The sequence below is a fragment of the Syngnathus leptorhynchus genome, chromosome 14, assembly GCF_054491065.1.
Source record: "Syngnathus leptorhynchus isolate UIUO chromosome 14, UIUO_Slep, whole genome shotgun sequence".
Taxonomy (NCBI): domain Eukaryota; kingdom Metazoa; phylum Chordata; class Actinopteri; order Syngnathiformes; family Syngnathidae; genus Syngnathus; species Syngnathus leptorhynchus.
In genome coordinates this window covers 4,531,467-4,548,375 of record NC_141208.1, presented here as the reverse complement: position 1 = coordinate 4,548,375, position 16,909 = coordinate 4,531,467, and the positions used below count along the sequence as shown (strand labels likewise).

At 42.1% G+C, this 16,909-nt stretch overlaps 2 protein-coding genes across 2 annotated transcripts in view; one reads left to right on the top strand and one right to left on the bottom strand.

Annotated features, from left to right (window-relative positions):
• Positions 1 to 11,101, bottom strand: part of asic1c (acid-sensing (proton-gated) ion channel 1c) — a 35,830-nt gene extending 24,729 nt beyond the window's left edge. The window contains exon 1 of the mRNA XM_085929729.1: positions 10,547 to 11,101. Within this exon, the coding sequence (XP_085785855.1) occupies positions 10,547 to 11,101 (555 nt within the window). The remainder of the gene's footprint in view (positions 1 to 10,546) is intronic.
• Positions 11,102 to 13,626: 2,525 nt separating this feature from the next.
• On the top strand, positions 13,627 to 14,318 carry h2bk1 (H2B.K variant histone 1). The gene is made up of 2 exons (XM_085929777.1): positions 13,627 to 13,871; positions 14,043 to 14,318. Exons 1-2 carry the CDS (start codon positions 13,758 to 13,760, stop codon positions 14,277 to 14,279), a joined length of 351 nt encoding a protein of 116 aa, XP_085785903.1. The 5' UTR covers positions 13,627 to 13,757; the 3' UTR covers positions 14,280 to 14,318.
• Positions 14,319 to 16,909: the final 2,591 nt, after the last annotated feature.

Genomic DNA, 16,909 nt, shown 5'->3' with positions numbered 1-16,909 from the left:
ATCTGCCTCCCACGCAACCTGCAATATGTGTGGGCTCGGAGATTGAAGCTAAGGGGTCTCGCTTCCTGTCTCCATTTCATGTACACATGCAAAACACTAAGCTATGCCCACGAGGCTGAATTGCATATTCCAACTTACTCTCTCCTTTCCCACGACTGGCCTCATTATATTGACTTGTTTTTATGTAGTCGATAATTTGATAGCATAGAGACCAAAATGCTCACACCCACAGGGTGCCTCTTCACATGAAAAGGTGTTGGTTAACTCATTCCCTGCCATTGACGCATATAGACGTCAAAGATAAAATACATGGGTCAATGGCAGTGAATGAGTTAAATGGCTGAATGGTTGATAGACTAAAGCTGCGTCTCGCTTGGATTTTGTTTTGTTTTGAGTCCAGCATTTCATCACGTCGAGCCGCAGTGACATTATAGGTGCCTAGTTGAGGTCGACTGGCAATGATAAAGACAATATTGGTTTTATTACAAGCCAACGACTGGCGATGATAAAGAAGATATTGGTTTTATTACAAGCCGACGTAGGAGTAAATCATTTTTGAAGTGGTTCAGGTAAAATTGCCTTAAGGTGAGCTGAAAATGAAAAAAAAAAAAACATTTGTGCTGACATGGCTCGAATGTTAGCATGCCAAGAAGCTGTTAGCTGATTAAGATGAGGTGTAATGAGCAAGGAAGAAGAATTACGTGTCGTAACATTTTTCCCATTTTGCCATCAGGGTAAAAGGCTGGGTTATAAACCTGCTAGGCTATTTATAGAAACATGTCAATGGCAAGCTGTTGATTTAACGCTGCATACCGCATGAACCCTTGGAGCGTATCTTCTAGGGTTGTTACCAAAATAATTTCTCCAACTTTACATTCCGGCACATTTCTCCAACTCTATTATTGTATTTCAATTTCAAGCCGACTCGTGACTAATACTGCCACTTTGTTGGAGCGACAATTCAGACAGAGCATCAGCAAAAAAGAATAACCTGAGGTAAAAAAAAAAAAAACACTCAGTAAATCATGTGCTCGGCTCCAAAGTCAAGGTAGAAAAACAACCCCTTGAAGGTGCAATAGTAGTTGGGAAAATGTGATGGGGAAATAACGGTTTTGTGGGGGGGGGGGGGGGGGGGGCTGCAGCTGCTCACTCGAGCAGCTCCAGCAGGAGCCTCTCACTTCATCGCCAGCTCGTCTGGAAAACGGGAGGGAAGCCATATCAATCAAACACCACGCCACAGAGAACGCCGCCTTAGGGAGGATTCGGCAAACGGCGACAAGAAATCTAACAAAAAGCCAACGAAAGCAACCAAATCAGAGCCTGTTGGTAGCAGCGGGTACGCTCGCCGCTTTCAGTGCTTAAAGATTAGCTCGCACATTACAAGAGAAAGCCTGAGGTCAGAGGTCGTGCAAGGTGCTCAGACAGACATCTTGGATTTTGGGTGGCGTGTGCATACATGATTTATTGGCAGATGAGTGGAAAAGTGTTGAGCGATTTATTTCAACCTGAAAATTGGACATTTATGAGTACCAACATTTTTGATCAAATCTGCCTCTAAGTTAATTGAATTGAATGCAACTTTATCATTTCGATCCTAAAGTGAATGACGGTAAATTAATGTGATCCGTGCTGTGTTGATAATGTCGTCCTCAACTGGCGAGATAATCTCAAGTGAACGCTTCACTGCTTTAATTACAACCAGACTAAAAGTAAATGGATAGCATGTAGCCAATATGATGTCGATTTTTTTTTTTTAATGGGGCAGTCAGTGTCTGTGGACACAGAATCAGAAACTTAATTTAAAAAAAATTAATAAATAAAGATAATTGTAATTAAAATTCCAAAACTCTTTATGAGGTTTCCTCCGTTTCAGATGGTACCGACTAGAATTTAGAATTCACGCTCGCATTCATCCCTGTGGACAATTTGGAGTCTTTGATCGTCCAGCAATGATCAAAAACATTATCTTGGCATAGATGCATTCAGCATTTCAAAATGCACATCATTAGCCGGCCTCAACGTGATCGATGCGCTTGGTTTTGTTGCATGGAAAGCGTGGCGAGAGAGAATCTCATTGACGAGACCACAATCAGACTTCCGAGGGTTAGGAAGCAAATTGCAAAGGAGTTAGCCCTTTTCATTCTGCTCGCAAATCATAACCGTGGCCAGACCAAATAATGAAGCCGCCGTACAGCTGTCAGTCTGCGATGATGCATGAGAGGGGAAAATAATGAAAACGCATATCTAGATTATTAGGAGTCCTCTCTTTTCGGTAAGCGGCTAAATCGTTGGATTGTAGCGTTTGATTAATTCCCTTTCGCAACCTGAAAGGCGACAACAAAGCTTTGCCCTTTCAGCGCTTTCTTGGAAGCAAGCCACGAGACGCCGCTGTCTGGAAGCGCGTGTGAACAATAGCAAGGTACAAGTGGCTAGAAAATTGCTTGCCACCAGAGACACACATTTGCTGATGCGCTTCAAAAAGCCCGTAATAGTTACAACAATGCCGTGCCGGCATCTGAGAAAAGGATCCGAAGAAGGTCCTGGTCTGATGTCGGTTGTCATGCCTTTGGAGTTCTTCTCATGTTTGTGGCGCGCGAGAACAGCTTCGCTTTCATGGTTCATCTATTTTGCTCGTATTAAAATGTCAACAAAAAGACAGACGGCCGAGGCTTTTATATTCGAGACTCGCGTTGATTCTTCCGCTCGGTCTTTGTTGCCACAAGCCCGAGGCCGCTTGACCTGATGCTACGTAGCATTTATTTGTTCCATTGAAGGAGCAAGTATTGGCATTGGCAATTATTTTTTTGGATGAGGTGAATGTTTAAACTTTTTTTTTCTACTCCATATTAGCAGTTTGCTTACAAATAAATTGGGGAAAAAAATCCAATAATGGCCTTTTATTAGGAAATTGTTAAAAGAATTTGTGGTTGTAGCGATTTAGTTTGAATCGATCAAAAAATGAAAATGAGAAAACAATTATTACTGGCTTTTAATGTGAATATTTGCACAATTTGGTGGTAAGAGATGAGCTGAAATAAAAAGTAGAAATAAAATGAAACTAGAAGTGATAGAAAAAAAAAATCTGAGCTTTTATTTGGAAATATTGCAAAATGTAGTAGGGCCTATCTAAACTGCTTCGAGTATAATCCGTTTGAAACGGTCTGCAAAAATGTGCAAAGTATCTTGAATATGGGCCTTAATCCCATTGTTGAATAATTAGCAAGTGAAGCAGCCACACTCTGCACATTCAAAAAAAAACGAGTCGTCCAATCCGAGTAGGCAAAATTGTTTTTGATCGGATGATTAGGTGACATTGACGACGCCGAGGAAACTATCATAACAACTCGCTTCATTGTTTCGCCATTTATTCTCTGTACGCCCGCAATGTGAGGTGCCACAAAAATTCCCGCTCGCCAGCATAATCAGGGCAAATTGCTTCCTTTTTAGCTTTCACGTTATCTTAATTCTTCTGCTAATCCCACCAGCAGAGGCCCAGGTAATTACTCGTGTTCAACAGCGCTACGCCGCCATACCGGGAGCTTTGCTAAATACGCGTCCAGCAGGCTGATTGACGCGTGGCCCGCCTGCTTTATGCTTCCATTAAAAAAAAACACATTGAAATTTGCTGAATTTAAAACCGAATGATTGTTGAAGTAAAGCTGTGGAGAAAATGCCTAGTGAACTTCATTATTTGGAGTGTTAAGCATGGCGAAGGTTGGTTGCAAAATCAATCAACGCAGCTATACAGCAGAAAATGACCCTGTCTTTTTTTTCTCTTTTTTTTTTATACCTCCTCACAGAAGATTTTTAATGCAAACTTGATTCCACAATTCTGAAAATGTTGCAGTTTTTGGGAGCAAAATAAACTCACCATTAACACATTAAAAAATACTTTCTCAAGGTGTAGGAAATGTAAAGTCTTGGTTAGCGTCCAAATGTAAATTTGATGTGATTTTTTTTCAATAGAGAGGTTAAATGAAGACCTTGATGAAGCAGGCCAAAGCACTTGGATCAAGATGCGTCCTGGCTTTCCCCGAGCGGAGAGTGGCGCTTCCAAGGTCAGCCAGTCCAAGTGGCCCACGGCCATCAGAAAATAGCTGTTTGTTTGACTTGGCCGATGAATTTGTCTATCCACGGCACACGGACTTCGGCTGTGTGACTCATCATTCCATCTTGTGAAGCTCTTGGCAGAACTCGACAAAGGAGTAAACACGTGCGCTCCTCCAGCTGCCACTTCATATTCAAAAAAACATGCTTGCAGTCTGTTTCATTTCAAAAGATGTAGATTATCAACCTTTATTTCTGAGAGGATGATTTGGCAAATTTTGGGAAACGTGTCATGGGCTCCAGTTTAGCGGTGAACTACGCACTGACTCATTTGCGGCAAATCAAAGGCAAGCATTTCATAAGCAGATGAGAAGTCACCCAGCCATGTCAGCAAGTACCAAAACAAAGCCACCCGGGACCCCGCGGTCAGAATAAACGACACTAATTACAGCTAAGGAGTGCCTCCCTTTATTCACTTCTCTGCCAGGGTAAAGAGGTGAATTTGAATTGAGAGGAGCAAGAAAACACAACAGTGCAGAAATGTCATCTAATATTACAGCATCCACAGATCAAGTACGGCAACGGGATGAGCTAACATTAGCGTGTGTGTTTTGTTTTTGTACGCGCAAGCTATTTGTATTGTAACAGTACGACGTGAAATGAAAATTAGGCTGTATAAGACAAAATGGAGGAAACAAACACCACCAATAACAACAACAAATAATGCCATAGCGGAAGACAAGCTAATGCTAGCATGTATGTTTGGGGCTTTGAATGTTATAAATGTGTTTTTTTTTCGGAGTAGTTTGAAGGCAGACGTGTTATATCCAGTGATACGACAGTGAGTCAAAGTGACATGTTGCGCTTTGGGTACGATTTGCTCAGATTTCTTTTGATGGCACCACGATTAGATAAATGAGGCTCCTTATGAATCATCAGCAACAGTTGGCAGGGCAACCAAGGTCTTGTCCTCGCTAAATATGCAGCCGGTGTGCAGCGCGGGCAGAAGGGCAGATTCCAAACGCTAATAAACAAAATGCGTTGGTGCTTCTTAACATGCTGCAGACGCAAGAAGCACGCTTTGGGAAATGCCCCTTTGATTTAAGCAAATGCTACGGCGGTTGAAATGTCACATCCAATTTGTATTCGCAAGTCGTACGAGCCCTGGAAAAAGACGACGAGACGGCAGGGAATTAGCTCTCATTGACGCCGTGTTTGCAGAATCGATGAAATCAACAAAAGGGCTTTGAATGTCAGAGCTTGCTTATATTTTGGGGACACAAAACTGGACTTTTGGGTCTCCTATAGAGCAACGGCACAAAATAAAGGTCATCAGGTACATGTACTAAAATGTACTTATTTGGCTTTGGGTGGTTTGACAGCAACCCAATTAGAGCTAGAACTCAAATGATTCCAGTCATCCCTCCCGTGCATGGACAATCCCAGATTTGACGCTTTATCACAACTCTTGTCTACAAACTGCGGGCAGATTCCAAAAGGATTTCATCTTTCACTTCTCTCATTCAACAAATTTAATAATCACACATTTGAAAGATGAGTATCTACAATGCATTTCTTTGCATTTGGGCTGGATAGACTTCCCAACACTTTCCAAGTGGGGACTATTACCAGAACAGTAATGACTTCATTAGAATAACAAAAACCGGTTGCCAAGGCTGAATTCAAATGTACATCTTTAAAAACCTCACAGTCAGAGTGGCTCTGCTTGCCATTTAAATTGGAGCTAACTCAAGTAATGCACTCTGCAGATAACGTCCTGTCCTTTGCTGCAGCAGAATCGCTTTTCAGAAGACGAACAGTGAGAGTGCATGCATTTATTGTCTTAAAACAGCACGGCCTTAGTCATAAGGGCTTGATTTAAATAGTAAGATGAAAAAAAAGTGACAAGACTCAGTTGCACATGACAACACACTGAATATTTACTACTACTAATAAACCTAAAGATCGGTCGCTTGTAGCCCCTCCGATAAATTCATGCGGGCGGTCAATGCGAGTCAGCTTCAAGAATGCAAATGAAGACGTCGCGTCCGTCGTTTGGTGCAATCAAAGAGGTTAAATGTCGCTAAAAACAGAGCCAGCCGTTGGAAAGGAAAGGGCTCGGTGTCTTCAAAAAGAAATACTCGCCTGTGGCTGTTTCACACAGAGACTCTGCTAATAGACTTTATCGGGACATTTGAGGGATGGGCAAGAAATGGAGATGGAGAGGAGATGACGCAAACTTCAAAACTGTCCTGCCCAGCACAGGTTTGATCAATTGAAGCTAGACAAAATGCAAGCTAGATGACTCACCGCACCGACAACACTGCAGGTAATTTCAGTGTAATTAAAGATAACAAAACGTTGCCGCTGTGCAATTGCATATCCTAAATACCGACCACAGCGAGCTTCACTGTTTCTACCATACAAAAAAAAATATATAAATATATATATAGTTGAATTGACTGCCACCCAACCAAGCGTGAATTCACAGGCCAACAAAGAGGTGCGACGATGAAGATGTCGCATTTGTGAATGTGTACAAAAAGTCCCCCAGTGGAACCATTAGTTGATATCCTCCAGTAGCAGAACAATAACAAGTCCCGAGTGTGTGCATTGGGAAAAAGGAGAGCAAGACAAGAAAACATGTTGATGCTTTCAGATACTAATATGAAATGCTTTGAAAAATTTACAAAAAAATTTGAAAATAAAAAATACAATATTAGTGTGCGCTGTTGATACGCCATTTTTTACGGAAAATTGTAATCTTGCCAAAGTACATCCTTTATAGTCAAGAAATGATCCAAAATGGATGGATCGGTGGCCAAATGGGATCCTTATGACATGAAAAATCCGCTCGCAAACATAGAGCACAAAGCAATTCCAATTGGCTTCAACGGCATCTGATCGCCATGGCAACAGACTTAGTAACCAGAGACTAAGGCCAATAGTTTTGTGTTCATAATGATGAAATTCAACATATTTTCAATCTCTCGGCCCTTCAAATAAGACTCTGACGTAATGGGTTGTTTAAGCGCTGTGAAATAAGACCCAACCTGGACAAGATAACCCAATTAACTGGCCCAACGAGTATTGAAAAGGAAGAACATTATTTGCTTCGTCCTTTGAGATCTGGAGGGCCGTAAAGGAATTCAAAAACTGCGGGGAGCTTTCCATTTAATCCGTTTCAAAAAGACAAAGTCAATATTTGTGAACGAGCGCTGCTTTAAGTCCGTTTGTCTCGCACGGATGTAATTGAAAGAAAAAAAAAAAAAAAAAAAGGGTCAGTGTTGGTAAGGAGGTGCGACGCAACAGACGGGATTGCGGTAAAGCTCCAGATTTAGAGTGAGAGATATGAATAAAAGGAAAACAAATTATAGACAAAGACTACTGATATGGATGTTAGCCTGATGCTGCAGTCAAATTTCAAAATGTCAGCAGTGATTCAGACTCAGGGCCAAATTATACAAGAATATGCCGAATACAGTCTACTAAATGTATTTACTGAGAGACATTCTCATTTGTGCCTCCTTGTCTTTGGCTTGCTGTACTTTAATGGAAAAGCCAGTCAAGCAATTAAAGGTTGAAGGCACGTCTTTGTGTCGAGCAACACCACCCAAATCAATCAATCAATCAATCTTTTTTTTTTAAGCACAAAGATTAATTGATTCTGTTATGTTCAAATCATTATCTGCATCGACCTTTCACAGAGAATTATTTTATCCAAGGATTTCTGCATTCTACATTAAAGCAACAAATGTTTTTTTTATTGACTCTAAATGAACTTTACCGTAATTAAACCTCAGGACTCTGATGAATTTAAAATGATTGTTTGACCAAATAATGTTAATTAGAGCCAATCATAGAATGCAAAACTCGACTGTAAATAATACTGTATGATTGAAAAAAAATTGGTACGATTAAATGATCTGTTAAAGTTTCTGTCACCATATCAAAAAAAAAACATTCAATCATAAAGGACTTTTCAGGACTAATATTTGAGTTTTGGAGACAGTGAATACAACATGCACCCCCGCTGGACAAAAGTAATTACGAAAATTACGGCTGAGATAATTGCTTAAATAATTATTTTCAATATGCCCGTGTACATTTGACCAGGCAGCAAAACAACAATAATTATTATAATTATAATGATGAAAAGCAATGACAGATTGAGGCTGTCATCACAAATTGCGTCATATATTAAACCACATTAACTGCTTATTTGAACTTACCGCCTGGACCAAACTGTGTACATGCATGCTGAATGTTAAAATATCATTAAACTCTTGAGAAACGAGGCCGACGCCTATTTTGCAAAGTTTCTAAACAACAAAGACGACAAGTAGTCCCAAAGTTGCCATAACAAGCCAAACTGTTGACTTTTCCAAGTCATTATGGGAAAACATGCTTTAGATAACAACCATAGTTGACCATTATTTTTATTTGCCGGGGGCCTCTGTTTCTCATCGTTTATGACACAGCTCAGCGAGAGGAAAATAAAGACGCGCTGCGTGGAACCAGATGTCACATTTGGTTCAGCCTGCCTCAATTTAGCCAAAAGCTGTGCTTGGGCCAACTGGCTCCTGCTGACAAGTCGACGATAAGATGCAAAAAAAAAACAACTTGAGTGTGAGTTGACACACGAACGTGAAAATTGAGTGAAATGTGGTGCAGAGAGACTTCATGCGGTCTCGTGACAGCTCGAGTGCGAAAGGAACTCTCGGCCGTTTGTCTTCCATCCTCCGCCAACGGTTCTACGCATGTAGGCTACGGGGGATTAGCACGCTAATTTCCACTCCGATCTACCCAAATAAGCACGGCACAATCCATCACTCAAGTTCAACCTTGAGTGAGGTCAACCTCATCCAAAATGCCGTCATACTTCATCTACCAATACGACAAATGGGCTTCATTTATCAACCTTGGGGCTTTTCAAAACATATTTACAATGTCACCTCATTCACCTGTTCATATAATTGTCGTTTGGCTGAAGGGAAAGTAAACAGTTCAGTCACGTACTGAAGCATTGATAGCTTCCAAGACTTGTTCAAGGATATCTGGACTGTGTGGAAGAAGTAGCGATTGAATCCGCAACCTTCTGGGAGTGCGGTCCAGAATAATGGGTTCTTTCAATTTGTGTCGAGAGAGTGGTCATACTTCGAGCGGACCCCGATGGGCACGTGGTTGGTGTCATGGCAGCCACGCGGTGGGCTGACGGCACATCCATCAAAGCCAAAGCGCCGCCTTTAGAAATGCCTTCCAAATTCTAAACCTTCAACAGCTGAATAATGAAGACTGGAAAATAAATAAATAAATAAAAAGGCCGCTTTTCTTTGTTGTTACTGTATGCATGCCTCGGAGGCAAATGAAATGCTGCCATTTGTGTGGGAGATCAAAAATGCTGCTTTTATAAATTGCCCTGTAAAAAAAAATATTTACAAAGATCAAAATAATACTTCCTGGCATTAGTAGCGTATTAGCTCAACACTTCCATGGCTTGCCATCCAAACTGCATCATCATCCAGACTTAATGGAATTCTGCCTTCATTTATTCAAGGTCAAAGCTCATCACTCCCACTAGTCGTTTGCATTGTAAATCATTTGCTTCTTTGCTCTGTGGGGAGAGACACTCCTTCGACTGCAATTGATTGGCAATACGGACGATAGAAATTGGATAGACGGACATTTTCGATAAGCACACAACAAATACTAAGACTACGTGTTTGATATATCAAAACAAACCGAAGTTACTATAGAAAAGGTACGGTCGTGTACCCGTCCCGTACAATTCGGTAGCATATAATGATAGAATTCACTCTTTGTCACTTCCCGGATTTGAATTCCATCTCTACGACTGAAATAACTTATTGCAAGATGTCACAATGATGGATGAACACCATGAGCGCGACTTAAATTCAAAAGCACGCTTCAGCGGGGCTTCAAAGTAAAATCCCTGACACGGACTTAACTTTTTTTTTCCCAAAACAACAAACTTTAGAAGCAATTCCCTCGTCCGAATTCACGACTCATCGATTTTACCATAAAGCGGATATTGGCTGGTGACCGGTTCGGAGTTCAAAGTCAGCTAGGATTGACTGCAGCCGGACTAATGTGGGTCAGGGATACACAAAACAGACAGATGGGTTTTGACATAAACGATATATCCGATGATATTTTGATTGGATTAATAAGACATTTTCAAGAGCGGCTCTGATTCGAATCAACAAAACGTCGTAACGACAAGAGCGGCTGGACCGACCTCATCAATAAGCCATTATCACTTGAGTGTCTTGTTCATTAAAGTCAAATTTTCGGAGAGCAGATTTAATTGATCCAACTGATTCCAGGGTAAATTTTCATTTCCAATGTGCAAAGCCCAAAGCAATCATCCAAAAGTGGGAACTTAACTCATTCACTCCCACTGACGGCTATAGACGTCAAATATCCATTTTAACTGGATTGGCAGTGAATGAGTTAAGACGGACAAAGTGTGACTCACCGTGCTAAAGTTAGCCGAGTAGCAATCCTCCCCGCGAAAGGTGCACTGCAACAGCATATCGCCGATATCGTGACCCGTGCGGTTATAGAAATCGGTCATGTTGAAGAGTTTGGGCTTAAAGTTCTGGAAGTTGGCTTTCTCCTTCAGAGCGGCCAGAACCTCAGGCTCGGCCAAATGCGGGTTGGCGATTTGGTAGTTATTATTGAGGAGGGCCAGAAGCTCCCCCACGTGATAGAGGTCATTCCGGGTGATTTTGGAAAATCGGAACTCGTTGAGGTTACAGAAGGTAATGGCGGGAAAGGTGAGGTTGGTGGCCGCCACCTCGTCCAGTTTGGTGACGTGAGGGTACTCCAGGTAGTAGGACACTCGATCCATGCACACCAGCAGCAGCAAGCTCAGCGAACCCAAGAAGGAAAGCGTCCAGAGGAAGCGGCGGAACGTCATGTGGCCATAGGAGAAGATGTGACTCATGCCGTGCAAGGTGGAGATGTTGGCAAAAGCTTGCAGGTTGGACGGCCTGGCGCTTTCCATGCTTTCCTCCGAGCCGCCTTTCATGGCTTTAGAGTGACGCTCGAGCAACTTGGACGAAAAGGACTTTGCTTAGCAACAGCGGGTTGCTAAGTCACACCGAGCCCTGGATGACAAAAGCGACGCTCTCGACAAACGGCCACATGAGTCGCTCCGTCACTTGCGGCAACTCTTTCCTTGAGAGGCCATTCGCTGATTGCCAGTTGTTGCTTACTGATTGTATTCGATGCAAAACTGTGCCCCTCAGCTGTCTTTTCAAGCCGACGCCAGAACCCCAACGCAACGCCTCCTGCTCCCTTGAATGGGAACGTAAGAAAGCCGAGAAAGGGGGGAAATTAGATGTAAAGAAAGCGGCGAGAGATGGGGTGGGGTGCTGCAATGAAAAGGGGGCTCGCTGTTAGGGGAGAGGCGCTAAGCCTCGGCAGTCAATGGGACCCTTCCTCCTCCGAGCGGGAATGCCTCTACATTGCTGTGATGATGGAATGCAATGATTTTTGTGAATGGAGCTAATAAGGAGAGAAAGGGCTCACGAGTCCCTCGCCGACACCTTCCGGTCACTCGGGTCGCTCGTCAGTCTTCTTCTTTTTGGTCCAGAAATTAAATTGAAGGTGGGAGAGGGGGGGAGGTCAGAGACCTCCGAATAACCCGCCACTGTGCTTGACAAGCGGGGTTCGCAGCTTCCACGCTGGATCCACTTCCGCAAATCCTTTAGTTAACGGCCAAACCGCCGCTTGACGGTTTACAAGCGGCTCTTGCCGGCATTGTCGCTAAAGCCGCTCTGGAGAGCTCCGGCTTTACTCCTGCGAACATACAGATTTATATTCGCTTCCTCACCGCCACCACCGACGGCACCCCCCCCCCCTTTTTTTTATCGCTCTCTCTCCTCCGCCTCCTCTTTAGTAGTCAGGATCCATCCCACTGCTGAACGGCTGCTTTGCTTGCGTATCTGCGCTCGCATTCGTAAGGCAAGTCGTTCAATCTGGACACCACCTCGGTTCCGTGTGATGCTCTGTGCAAACATGCCACAGCTTACTTTGCATACAATGGACCTCAACCTATTGGAACCAGAAGAAGAGTCTTTTCTTGGAGTTATTATATTTCTATGGGCTGATGACCTTTTCTGGGTGTATCCCCCCCCCCCAAAAAATGGATGGATGTTTGAACCCCGGTCATTTCTAGCGACTCTTTCAAACTTGAAGTGAAACATAAAGGAGCAATGGGTTCAAAGTTCGCCGGGATTGCTGCGTGACATCTTTTCATTTCTCCCAGCAGCAAAGATTTCATTGAGTGCATGTGGAATCACCATAACAATAGGTGAACTGTCAAGGATATGACCACAGCCCTCGGGGATTCAAATCAATATTCCGCTCTGGTAACCAAGCACACAGACCATAGCAACGGTTACAACGACAGGCTACGCATGATGTCGCGATGCAATTGCCGTTTATCTACAAAACGCCATCTAAAGATTCAAAGGAAAGACTCAATTGTCCGGCTCTCACTTATATGAAAATGTAACTTCATACAATTAAGGGCACCGTTTTAAATCCACTAAAATGACAATTTCACGGCACATTTTTTTAAAATCAGACAACAAACAAGATGGAAAGAACTATATCCTCCAAGCTAACCAATTTTGATATGGGATCCCAAACACTCATTCCCATTCTACACAAGGCAGTGTAGCTGTTGTTGCAGATTGCAGCATCAACGTGGTGGACTTCTCAGCAGTAATTGCTTTTCAAGGGGAGGGAGAAATGCACAGCTTAATGCAGTGAATAACAAGTAGCAGGCCTAACATTTAACGCACCAATGTGCACTGCTTTTTTTTTTTTGTGGCAATCAACAAAATAAATGAAGACCATACAATTGTGTCGAGAACTAACAAATGCTTCAAAAGTGAACAAAAAAAAAACATTTTGTGTGTGACACCGCAGAAAACATAACAGAAACAGACCAAGCATGAGATAAATATGAATTCCAAATGCAAACTAACTATCAAGCACTTGCTAATGTAACTAGCGTGACCAACCTCCCAATATAATAATTTTATTGCAACACTCACCTCTGTTCATGAAGACTGGGTTGGAAGGGCACGCAAGTAATTGACCAAGGCCCCTTCTATCTCATATAGAACACATTGTGCACTGGTCCATTTCCCTCTGTTGCCATCTGCAGAGAGACATTTTAAGCCATAAGTCAAAGAAACAGTCATTTTTCTTCATCGTGTCTCTCACATTTATAAAATAATCATTTTTAAAAAAGCAGGTAATGACTCAAAAGATCTGGTGGAAATAAATGTAATTCGGTTAACCACCACAAGAGGGCAGTAAAATTACACAAATGTCACTGACCGCAGCCAAGAAACGGTACGAGCCCGCCGTCTAGTGGTCAAAACTACTTAGTGCAAGCACTGCTTATTATTCTACTCGACCAAAGCAAGTTAAAAAATTCCAGACACAGAATTTAACTTTATTTCATCTATATTCTCTGGTGGGCGGTATTTGTGACGTGCACCAAATATGGAAAAAAAAATCGTCCAGGTCAAACAGGTGGACTTGATGAGCGACTAATTGCTGCAGCGCACGCCCTATAAATTCAAGTGTGACAGCGACAAACACGGGAGAATCGTTTCTTCAAAAAAAAAAAAAAAATAAACGTGTTAACAACCACAACAAAAAAAATGTCCGATGATCTTTCAAAGAGGAGAGGCAAGAGTTCCGGTGAGAAAAGGGCCAGGAAAAAGGTCAAACGTAAAGAGACGTACGCCATGTACATCTATAAAGTTTTGAAACAGGTGAGCAAAAACTCTTCAACTTTTTAACCAGTTTGTTGTTATTTGCTTGAATATAGGAATAAAAAAAACTAAATGATTAAATTGAAATGCACCTAAGTTTATAAGGTCTGTCTATACGGTTAAAAAAAAAAACTTACGGACGTAATAAATACTAATTTGTTTACTTTTTAGGTTCATCCCGACACGGGAATCTCCAGCCGAGCCATGAGCATCATGAATTCCTTCGTCAACGACCTGTTCGAGAGAATCGCCACCGAGGCGTCGCGCCTGGCTCAGTACAATAAACGCGCTACCATCACCAGCCGCGAGGTGCAGACCGCCGTCCGGCTGCTGCTGCCCGGCGAGCTGGCCAAGCACGCCGTATCCGAGGGCACCAAGGCGGTCACAAAGTACACCAGTTCCAAATGAGCCATGTTGCAACCTCAATAAATTGACCATTTGCACCTATCTAATGGCGTCATCTTTGGCTTGGTAACACAGCTGCGTATTAGCCACTAGATGGCGTTGTTTAGCTGTTTTTGTTTGAGGGCTGTATTGTTTTTTTTTCTGCATTTTTCAAACGAGTCAAAACGCTCTACAGGTTCAACGCATTCATATATAGTTTGATATTACCTTACCAGAAATGATTCAAGGCTTCTGCAACAGCATAATCCATTTTGTCATGGCAGCTCAGTAAAACCGAGGTGACAAACAGGATAAATTCAACAGGTGGAATTTGAGGGCAATTGGCACACTCGGAAGTGATGGCTCAAGGTTCCGCCCAAAATTAAAATACTAAAATGAGTACTTGATGGAAGAGGACTATGCATTGCACGACGCTTTGCCTCAATACGACTCGTGTGATTGCTATTCAACATTAATTTCTTTATTCCTCCATGTTTCAATTCCCAGTATGACCATATTTTTCATGAATTTGAAATATTTACCGACTAGCTACTTCCACTTTTCCAACCAGTTCAAATCATTCATTTTTCAGCTTATTCAGGAAGTCATGTCTTATTTTTCCAATTTCCTTCAATTTTATTTTTTTTTATTTTTTTTAAATTTTCAATCAAAATTGTACATTTTAAAAATTCACATCTTTCACAGGTTGTTAATGGCATAGTGGCAATACAGTATATTTCTAAAAGCTTCGTAGGAAACCATTTTTTGATTATTGACTTTTGAGGTGAAGGAGTTTGGAAACCCCTAATATATACCTATACCAGGTTGACATGTTTCTAAGCTCCCTCTTGTTGAGGGTCCGATGCATTATTTGATACCAGCAAATTTGCTCACGACTGCAAATGGAAATAAAAGTTTTGCATTTCACACCGTTGCTCGACTTTTTCAACATCGCCCCCACGCATAGTCAATACGCTAGCTGTCTCCGTTAAGCACGCTGCTACCAAACATATTATGGATGGGTGCATTAGTGACTGATGCATCGCCTGGGCTGGCTTGCCTTGTTTTTGTGTTGCGAGCACATCATTAGAAAATGTTCCACTTGGCAGGGAAGCACGTATTAACCGCTAGCACAATGAAATGAGGTTGTGATCGATGGTTAAAGTTATCCAAGACTATTATGCTGAAATATGAACCTCCCTATTGTCACCGTGAAGCAAAGAGCCATTTGCATGTTGATCAGCGCATCGAGAGACAATTGGAATCTGCGTTACAAAGTGTGGAGCGGGGCCCAACGCTCAAACAATATAGAAATGTAATCACACTAGCGCAGAGTAGTTCCGAGCCGAGGTTTAATTTAATGCTCTATAAATTCATTTGGGTTCACGTGTCAAGCATCCTAAATAGACAAGGGGTCGTTTTGCATTCGGCCGCGTTGACGGCCGTGATGGCACCCTGCGTCTATTATTGATCGGCTATCAAAATACTTGAAATAAATGAAACTTCTCGTTGTTTTCCATCATATGGTTTGGAAGCTGGTCAAATTCGGATTGGTTTGAATCTCGATTTTACCGATTTGCAGAACAATCTTCAAGTAGTATTACGGGTTATCATGCTAGCTTCTTTTCACTGTTTTGACGTTGTCGTTTGTTAGATCATCCAGTTAACTCGTCCAGTTATCAACCAACTTTGCCATCCAACTGTACGCACATAAGCTTGCCAATCTTTCTGATTTAAACGAGCAACAACTCAAACTGCAAATCCATTAGCATTTGATATGAGTCTAATTACATTTCATCACGCTCACAGTACATGAAATGACTCCACAATGTGGCAGGAGGGCTGCAGTTAAATCTCCTTCTGCATGTGTGCCACAGTACTCCAAACAGCATTATGAGGCACATAATCAGAGGGAACTAATTGCCAATGATTACATAAATGAAGTGGCTCGCTTTCATCACAACTGATGTTCAGCGCCTTGGGAGAGAAAGGGCGCTTGACCAGAAAGCAGAAAACTCATGAAGCTCTACTGCTTGTGGCGGCTAATGTAAAGAAAAGAAAGATGTCCACAGAGGGGGGGCAGTATGGTATTGATGTTTTTTTTTTTTTTTCTTGTCATCACACTTGCTCCTACTTCACAGGCAACAAAATAAAAAAATAAAAAACGCCAAGGCCGACCATTTGAGAAATGAATCTATGGAAGTCTCCGTCTTTTTTCCCCCCATTAGTAAGTGTTTAGTTCAGCGTTTTAAATAATTGTGTTACAAGGAATGATATTTAAAATACATTTGGGAGCCAATGAGGCGGGAAAGTGCCTACATGTTTTGCTGATGACACCCGGGCCATTTGGAAGACATCAAAGTAGAGAGGAGGTAGCCTCCATGCATATTATAAACTCATTATGTGTATCATTTAAAAAGGATGTACTCCAGCCACGGAAAACAATATTCCTAGTCTCGGGTAATGTGTATTCTCAAACTTGAGACTGGTGCTCGCCTCCAGTTTAATGTGGCATTCATTACCCAACTGTAACATCAAATAAATGACCTCGATTTCAAAAGGAAAAAGTGTCGTTAAGGTATAGATGGGACACAGTGGCGTGTCCGCAATCCAAGTTGAATTTCGGAACAAAATTTTCCCTTGGTGTCAATTAA

Coding starts and splice junctions, on each gene's coding strand:
- h2bk1 (XM_085929777.1), top strand. CDS start 13,758: ATGTCCGATGATCTTTCAAAGAGGAGAGGCAAGAGTTCCGGTGAGAAA. Junction 13,872..14,042: donor TCTATAAAGTTTTGAAACAG/GTGAGCAAAAAC, acceptor TTTACTTTTTAG/GTTCATCCCGACACGGGAAT.